Source organism: Engraulis encrasicolus, chromosome 6 (assembly GCF_034702125.1).
Source record: "Engraulis encrasicolus isolate BLACKSEA-1 chromosome 6, IST_EnEncr_1.0, whole genome shotgun sequence".
NCBI lineage: Eukaryota > Metazoa > Chordata > Actinopteri > Clupeiformes > Engraulidae > Engraulis > Engraulis encrasicolus.
In genome coordinates this window covers 19,587,391-19,597,390 of record NC_085862.1, presented here as the reverse complement: position 1 = coordinate 19,597,390, position 10,000 = coordinate 19,587,391, and the positions used below count along the sequence as shown (strand labels likewise).

The window sequence follows — 10,000 nt, the reverse complement described above, 5'->3', positions numbered from 1 at the left end:
TGTGTTGTCCATTACTCCAGGTAGGTCTGTTGTGTATTACTCCAGGTGTGTGTGTGTGTGTGTGTGTGTGTGTGTGTGTGTGTGTGTGTGTGTGTGTGTGTGTGTGTGTGTGTGTGTGTGTGTGTGTGTGTGTGTGTGTGTGTGTGTGTGTGTGTGTGTGTGTGTGTGTTGGTGTTACTCCAGCTCTGCTTGATGTGGTTAGGGGTGTGTGTGGTTCCAAATGCAGCTTTGGCAGAGTGTGGTGTCACCATGTCAGGTTCAGTTAGTTCCTTTCCACTCACAACATTAATGTCAACTTACATAAATAAAACAACTAACAAAACACACACACACACACACACACACCTTCACCCACCCACAAACCAACAGTTTTCCTAATCCTGTAAATTGCTGAGTAAAACTCACAAACTGAGCTAATAAGCCCTGTCCAAACTGGAGGGAGAGGGAGTGTGTGTACGAACTGCACCAGGAGTGTGTGTACGAAACATCAATGGGCGCTCTGTAAACACACAGACACAGACACACACACCCACACACCCACACACACACACACACACACACACACAAACACACATACAGACACACACACACACACACACACACACACACACACACACACACACACACACACACACACACACACACACACACACACACACACACACACTTTTCTTGGGTATATCAATGGGCACTCTATGTTGCCAAGGCAGAGAGAGGAGCAGCGACCTATCCTCTACAGGCCACCATGGCAGGGAAAGGAAAACACACACACACACACACACACACACACACACACACACACACACACACACAGTACGCAGATACACACACACACACACACACACACACACACACACACACACACACACACACACACACACACACACACACACACACACACACACACACACACACACACACACACACATTCACAGTACGCCGATGCACACACACACTCTCTCTCTCTCTCTCTCTCTCACTCTCTCTCTCACTCTCTCTCCCTCCCTCTCTCCCTCCCTCCACCAGTGCAGGGCCTGTGCAGGTGGCAGCTGTTTTGCTCTTGCGGTCACCTGAACGGGAAGGTAATTCCACCCTAAACAGAATTAAAGCAGATTTACTGGGAAATTGTATGTGTGTGAAAAAAATGTGTGCGTGTGCGTGCATGTGTGTGTGTCTGTGAAAAAATGTGTGTGTCTCTCTCTCTCTCTCTCTCTCTCTCTCTCTCTCTCTCTCTCTCTCTCTCTCTCTCTCTCTCTCTCTCTCTCTCTCTCACTGTGCGTGTGTGTGTGTCTGTGAAAAAATGTGTGTGTGTGTGCAAATTTAATGTGGAAATTGTCACAGCGTCAGTTTAAGCTCCCGTTGTGTTTGGAGACCCCCCAATCTCTCTCTCTCTCTCTCTCTCTATCTCTCTCTCTCTCTCTCTCTCTCTCTCTCTCTCTCTCTCTCTCTCTCTCTCTCTCTCTCTCTCTCTCTCTCTCTTACACACACACACACACACACGCAAAGACCTGTGCTAATCTTTAAGGAAAGAGAGAGAGAGAAGAGAGAGAGAGAGAGAGAAAGAGAGTTTAGAGGAAAAAGGAGTTGGGGAGTATTTTCATGTGTGTCATTGAGAACAGAGGTGTGTTGGGCGAGGCTGTGTCTTTTAGCTGGCTGCCCAGTTACCTCCAGATGAACTGACCCTTCTGTCTCTCTTTTTCTCTCTGTGCGAATATGTGTTTGTGTGTTTCTGTGTGTGTGCCCGTGTGTATGCATATGCGTTGCATGTGTGTGCGTGCATGCGTGTGTGCGTGCGTACGTATGTGTGTGCATGCATACGTATGTGTGTGCATGCATACGTATGTGTGTATGTGTGTGTGTGTGCGTGTGTGCGTGTGTGTGCGCGCAGGGCGGCGGTGAAAGCTGTGCTGGTGTTGCTGCCTATCCTGGGCCTGACCTGGCTGTGTGGCGTTCTGGTACCATTCTCCATCGTCATGGCATACATATTTGTAATACTCAACTCCCTACAGGTTAGTTTGTGTGTGTATGTGTGTCAATTTTTTTCTTTTGTATTTGTATTGTATGAGTATTTTATATATACAGTATATACGATGTGTGTGTGTGCGTTTGTGTGTGTGTGTTTGTGTGTGTGTGTGCATGTGTGTGCACGCGTTGCTTCATTGAATTGATCTTACCATATGTTTGGATATATTGTGCTTATTATGAAAACACACACACGCGCACACACACACACACACACACACATACACACACACACATACACACATACAAGCGTACTCTCCTCTGTGTGCTGTCCTTTGGTGAACTGCAGTGCTGGGGGATGTTTGGAGAGCGCACACACGCGAGTGTGTGTGTGTGTCTCTGTGTGTCTGTGTGAGTCTCTATGTATATAGGTCTGTTTGTTGTCCAACCTTAATTAAAGATGGCTTGGCAGCTGTGTAACACACCACGGAGCTGACCAGCAGGAGAGCAGACACACACACACACACACACACACACACACACACACACACACACACACACACACACACACACACACACACACACACACACACACACACACACACACACACACACACACACACACACACGTGGGGAGGGAAAGAAGGGGATGGGGCAACTCCTGCGTTATTGTGCCGGGTGGCCAGGCTGTGTCGAAACCCCTTGACACACACAATACACACAATAGCCTACATAAAAAAACAAATATGTATATACCTCTGGCAAGACGGTGACAAGTAGTGCTCTGCCAAAGAAAACTGCCCTTTGTATATGATGGCGGTTTTCGGAATATTTGAATAAATTCAGTTAATAAATTGGCTTAAATATTATTGAGTAGAATTCCCCTTTGTTTCAATTAGGTGATGCATCTAATGCTGTCATATCTCAATTACTTCCATTAACCAGTTTCAATGCATGGGATATAGGGTTGTTATTTTATTTCCTCAATGATTTGCGTTTTTAAAACATTCATATTCTCTAGTTTAGCTGAAGTAATTATTAAAAATGGAATTCTTGGCTGTATGTTAAATTCAGACATTCCACGATAATATTGCAAGTCCGTATTGATTTTTCTTTAAGTCTACATTCTTTTCTCAGCGAACCTGATACAGAGGTGTGCGTGCGTGCGTACGTACGTGCGTGCGTGTATGTGTTTGTGTGCTCGTGCGTGCGTGCGTGCTATATGCTATAATTCACCCAACTACTAATGAGACGTTACCGAGCGTAAGGTGAAATTTAGTGTGTGTGTGTGTGTGCAGGTGCGTGTGTGTGTGGTGAAATTTAGCTAAGTTATTGATTTATTATGGCGCATTATTCAGCTTGGGCGGAAAATTTACACAGACGTATATGGATGCATAATATACTGCACAGGCAATCCAGCCAGGCAACACACATACACACACACACACACACACACACACACACACACACACACACACACACACACACACACACACACACACACACACACACACACACACACAGAGAGAGAGAGAATTGTGAATGTGAGTTGAGTGTGTGTGCGGGGCAAAAGGTTTGCGGTATCAACCTGAACCAGATTTATTTGTTGTAAGATAATACGGGGCTGGGAGAGTGCGAACACTTATTCCAATCTGGGGAGTGATTGCGCTGTTTGCTGCTGCCTCAGTTGGCGCTCCACAGTAAATACTCTCTCTCTCTCTCTCTCTCTCTCTCTCTCTCTCTCTCTCTCTCTCTCTCTCTCTCTCTCTCTCCTCACTCTCTCTCTCTTCAACTCTCTCACACTCTCTCTCTCTTCACCTCTCTCTCTCTCTCTCTCTCTCTCTCTCTCTCTCTCTCTCTCTCTCTCTCTCTCTCTCTCAATTGGCGTTCCACAGTGAATACATACAGACATGCCAAATACCTCCCCAAGCTATTTAGACATGGAGAACAAACTTAGGCTTTTTAGCGTTGCACAAATTTAATTTAACATTTATTTTTCTTTTTTTTTGTAAATACTGTGTATGTTGAATTCATCTGTCATTTGAAGTCATATTTGAAATGTCTTACAATATGCATAAACACATTCCAGAAAAAACTATATTGAACACAGTGAACTCAAACAATGACAAATGTGTTAAATTTTACATTTCATAAAGGCTTATTGTTTTCAAATGGGCGAAATAATGCACAGCATGCGTTGCATTGTAAGTGGGTTACACGGCAGTTAAATCGACTTGCTCAACAGCTACAGTAATGTTCTAGTGTTATATCTTATGTTTGAATTGATTCTTCACTCTGTGTATTCTGTATAGAAATAAACCACTTGACAAATTCACACACACTCCTGCGCGTGCGTGCACGCGCGCACACACACACACACACACACACACACACACACACACACACACACACACACACACACACACACACACACACACACACACACACACACACACACACACACACACACACACACATTGCCCCGGCTGTCCTGCGGCAGGACGTACCCCGCGTCTGTAATTTGTAGCTGCCGTAATCAGCTGTATCTGTAATAGAGCTTTGTGTGTGTGTGTGTGTGTGTGTGTGTGTGTGTCTGTGTGAGTGTGTGTCTGTGTCTGTGTGAGTGTGTGAGTGTTTGAGTGTGTCTTAATCAGCTGTATATGTTATAGAGCTATATATTCCACTTCAGATCAATAGAGGTTTAGCCTCAGCCACATCATTAGACATGAGTATAATAACTATAAATAGTTTAGCTGCATCCTACACATCTAATTACTTACATCTCATATGAGCACATTAGGAATGTGCTGCACCCTGGAAATTAAGTCCTTATTTTCATGGTCTAGTCTATATTTTAATTATTTCAGCAATGCGAGTCTAGCCTATATGTTCATTATTACTGCACTGTGTTGCTATAGTCTATATAGTGTTCATTATTACTGCACTAACAGGAAAACTCTCCAGCCTCAGCAGCATAGTCAAAAAAGCTTCTGTGTGTTTACAATAATACCAAGTAGGCCTACTTAACAAAATTTAATGTTGTGGCTAGTAATAGTATTACTACTACTACTACTACTACTACCGGTACTACAACTATTGATTACTACTAACTTACTACTACTACTAATAATAATAATATGTGTTTGAATGGCAATAGTCATCGTATATAAGCATATTAGAATTGCATATTGCACATGTTGAACTTGCGTGGATAGCACATAGACTAGAGGGTTCATCAAAGCAGTCAGTCACTAAGCAGTCGGTCACTATTTTTGGATCACTGATAATACTCATAATTACATAATGCTTACAATTAGTGTTATTTAGAGATTATGGTCCAAGTACCACGCTCTTTCCTAAGTATAAATTAGTGTAATTTTAGACTTTAAATAAACTGACTACAGGTCACCCGTCTCCTCTCAAAGTAAAGACATGCTGTTGAGTTATCGTGAAACAAACTTAAAACCATGTGAGGTTTCTATATGGTGTTTTCCAAGTATTATTTTGCTGCTCTATCATGTACCTTTTGTCGTTTTTGTTATTTCCTCCCATTTCCCAGTTTAAATTTGATTTATATATTTTCATTTTTTTTTCTCGTGTGAATAATGGCAGGAAATATGACAGAGGATGGACAGGAAGGAAGAGTGAATCATCCCTATTTTTTTCTTTAAAGTTACCTCTGACAGCACAGGCGGAAATGCACTGCATGCCTTCTCGGATCTTTTTAAATTGTGTGGATAGAATGTGCTAAACCAAAGGACCACACACATCACACGTAATTTACTAAAGGAAGAGGGAGTTAAAACGCCCAAAGTGTTAAATTCCAGAGGAGTTTGTCTGCTTTTGGTCTGACCCTAATATGTCCTTTTAGGAGCATCCACAATCTGAATCCTGATCTGCATTCACAGCCCCTTGCGTGTGCGAACACACACACACACACACACACGCACGCACGCGCTCACACAGTGGTCTCGCACCGCTCTGGCTGATGTTGTGCGCTCTAAGTGTTTTATTGCTGGCAGTAAGACTTAATGAGCTCAGAGCTAAAGCGCTTCAATGAAGGATGGCCATTAATAAAATAAAAACACTTAGTCTGCTGCGTACGTGCCCACACACATAAACTGCTGCGACGGGGCGTCGCGGTAAGAAAATCTCAGCTCTTGTTTTCAGTTATTGTATTTTCAATAGGTAGCCGCCGACACATAAAACTTAAGCTGCACGCTTTTACTGTTAAATCAATACAACAGCTAATGTTGACAAGCACCTTTCATTGCACAGAGAGCGCCTCTCTCTCACAAACACACACACACACACACAACACACACACACACACAAACACACACACACACACATCCTGCGCTCGCTTGACAAGATTGTTCCATTGTGTTTACAGGGGAGGAGAGAGAGAGAGGGGTTTTATTTTCTTCCCTTCTTTTCCCTTTTCTTCGTTTTCTTTCCTTTTGAAATGGACGCAGTTGTAAACATGCGGCGCACCTTGTGATATCATTTTCATTTCACTTCGCATTTCATCTCGTTTGCGGCCAATTTCCTGCTGCAGATTTCTAACATCTGGAGCGCTCAAAACATCTGCTGCTGCTCTTCACTCATATTTATTTCACTTTGAAAGCGAGAGAGAGAGAAAGAGAAAGAGAGAAAGAGAGAGAGGCTGGCTGGGGGGCGTTTGTGGTGTACTGTATACATATGTTCTCTGTCGCTCCCAAGACCGAGCAGCTCCGTGCATTAGTTACAGATGCTATGCAAATATTGGTAATTAGAGTGTGAAACAGATTAAAAATACTTCAATAATGATTTATGTTTATTGACAAAATAATTAGCCCTGTTAGATCTGTACATGCTCTTTCTCCCCCTCCCTTCCTCTCTCTCTCTCTCTCTCTCTCTCACTCTCTCACTCTCTCTCTGTCTCTCTCCCTCCCTTCCTCTCTCTCTCTCTCTCTCTCTCTCTCTCTCTCTCTCTCTCTCTCTCTCTCTCTCTCATTACTCCCATACCCAGACCGCAAGGCACGTCTGACAAGAAATTCACAGTGCGCAGTTGTTACCAGAACAGAACAGAAAAACACAGCACTACATTGTGTTTTATTTGTAATGCAATAAGTCAACCATTGACAAATAATCTGCATTGGCGTCTGGGGTCTCCAGTGAGCATGTGCTCCGCTGTACTCTAGTCCACCACAGCAGGGACAGCGGCATTAACTTTCACCCGCTGAATTGATTTTGTCTTTTCAATTATATTTATGAACTTGCGACCCATAAATACGGCCATGCTTCATATGCTCTTTGATATAAATAGTGAGGGACCGTGTGTGTGTGTGTGTGTGTGTGTGTGTGTGTGTGTGTGTGTGTGTGTGTGTGTGTGTGTGTGTGTGTGTGTGTGTGTGTGTGTGTGTGCGCGCGTGTGCGGGCTTCATTTGACCATAAATCGCCCGACCCTCCGTCATCCAATCTCGTGGCAATGTCATTCAAAAGCTGCATGGGCTCTATCCATTACCAAGGGATAATGGCCCCTCGCCTCCACACACACGCGCACACACACACACACATGCGCACGCTTCTGCATCGGTCTGTGCGTTATTAGGCCATCATTTACAACTATCAATAACTTTCAGAACAGGGGAGCAGAACTCTGGTGGCCAGGGCTGTGTGTGTGTGTGTGCGTGCGTGCGTGGGCGCGTGTGTGTTTATGCGTGTTCATGGTGGTATGTCACGGACCCTCCACAGTGGCTTGTGGAGGGTCTGTGGCGTAAGGGTTTGTTTCAGTGTAACGCTTTCTGATGACTTCTGCATCGGGCATTTAAAGGGCTCTCAGTAAAGACAAAAGAGTGCTGTGTGTGGGTTTGTGTGTGCGCGTCTGCGTGTGTGTGTGCGTGTGCGTGTGTCTCTTCCATTACAGTTGAAAGTGTGAGTAGCAGTGTTTTAGGTGGTGTGATGGATGTGGTCTTTATGTGCGTGTGTGGGTTGCGTCCACAAGGGGGCAATACTAATACAGCTGCTGTGTGTTTCTTTGGCCTGCCGTTAATGTGGCCCATTAAAACGTGCTGAAATCAATTACCATGCGCTCGCTACATGGCACTCAGCTAAGCCTGCTGTCCCTGTGCTATACAAATACCCCCCCCCCCCCACACACACACACACACACACACACACACACACACACGCACACACACACTCCACATACTTTTATACCCCCCAACGCACACCTCTCCACCAAGGACTCGTGTTCCATTCCTACATATACTGTACTCTGTACTATGCATGATTATTGCCGAAAGACTGAAAGCTCCACATACAGTATACTGAACAGTGCAATTGCACCCCCCCCCCCATACCACACCACAACCTGCCTAAAGATTAAAAGCTCCAAATACAAATACAGTGTAATTATTGCCCCCACCCCCTGCTCACTCAAAGCTGAACTATCTAATTACAACTGTGCATTTCAGAGTCTTTCTTAACATTGTCACGTGTCATCCACATTTCCTCTTTCCCTCGATCACATTTTACGCTATGCATGGGAGGATTAACAGTATTATTTATCACATTTCATTATATTAAATATTATATGATTTACTTGAGACTAATTCACTGAATCATTGTTGTTTGCTAATAATAATAATTATATGTAGGCGCTTTGATTGTTTTTTTTCCCTGTTTCTTTTAAAATCTGGATGGAATCTATTTTCAATGCTCAACTTCATGTATTCTGGAACTTTGAGTGCTAAATTGACATTCAGTATCTGTATAGCTGCACCTTTATTATTTATTATTATGTAGTTCTATTTCTGTTTACAATGTAGTAAATTGGGTACAGTGGCACAGCGCACTAAGCTTCCCCCCCAAAATAAAAAATAAATAAATAAAACAAAAATAATAATAATGATGTAGTCAATCGTTGAGGCATGGTTAATCCTAAACTGTAGATATACTGTATCTCGTGCTGCCATACTTGTGAACCCTGGAAACTTATTTTCACTTATTTCCATCTACCTTCCAGTGTTGTCATTTTCCTGAAAATATCCCTTCATTTCATATAGCCTAAAGGAAAAGTTAGGTGCTGAATTCTTGTGTTTTTTTTGCAGGCTGCTTTTGCTACAGTAATGCAATACGTATTAATACCAGCTTACAACTCACCTACAATAGCCTACAACTTGCAGGAGCACCGGCGTTACTATCGGGACAACACTTTACTGTGTCTGAATGAAAATATGTATTAAAGAAGGCCTGCAAGTTGCTCTCAACTGATTAACACAGGAGACACAGAAAGTCACCCGTACCAAATACACCATTCTCCCCCAAATGCACAAGCATATTTTTTTGTAAAATCTGGGAAATAAATTGTCGTCGTAACCCAGCCCCCCCACCCCCAAAAGCTTTAGGTTGACAGGTATGCACGCTGCAAGTATTCTGATCATAGTTTTATTTCTGCTAATAATGCAGTCGATCACTGAAACATTACAGTAATTCTAACATTAGAATGTAGCTGTTTATTAGACATCCTCTCGTCAATACTAACATTTCTTGCGTTGAACTGTTAATTGGCATATGTAGTGAATTTTGAATTACAATTCAGCAGAAGTAAAATATACCATATTAAATACTGTACATTTTTAAATATAAAAAAAGGTTTTGGTTGATGTTAAGCTATTTGCCCCTCCCAAATGTTTTCCATTCTTTGAGTCATCTGATATAACAATTTAATCTGTGGGCTGTAAGTGCACCCACCCATCTGTACAACTGCCAAACAAATTAAGGAAATTCTACCTTTCAAAAAAGTCATAATGGATCTGTAGTTATGTTCTTCAAGTGAAGTGATTGAAAGATAACATGTTTTATAATTCATTTTAGTGCGCCGCTACCCTGTGATAAACTCCCATCGTAATGAGGCTGTAATATACTGCCCTATCGGGACCTGAGACTGGCATGTTTAGATGAGGACTGCCAAACACTGAAACCTGATACACATCAGAAGGACACAGCTATGTCCTGATGAACAGAGGAAAGAGAGATGTCCGTGTCTTGGCCT

General features: G+C 43.0%; 1 protein-coding gene across 2 annotated transcripts in view; it reads left to right on the top strand.

Annotated features, from left to right (window-relative positions):
* LOC134450834 (adhesion G-protein coupled receptor D2) overlaps positions 1 to 10,000 on the top strand; it is an 81,121-nt gene that overhangs the window by 32,084 nt on the left and 39,037 nt on the right. For both annotated transcript variants that reach the window (XM_063200838.1, XM_063200837.1), the window contains exon 21: positions 1,889 to 2,009. In XM_063200838.1, coding sequence (XP_063056908.1) covers positions 1,889 to 2,009 — 121 coding nt within the window. The remainder of the gene's footprint in view (positions 1 to 1,888; positions 2,010 to 10,000) is intronic.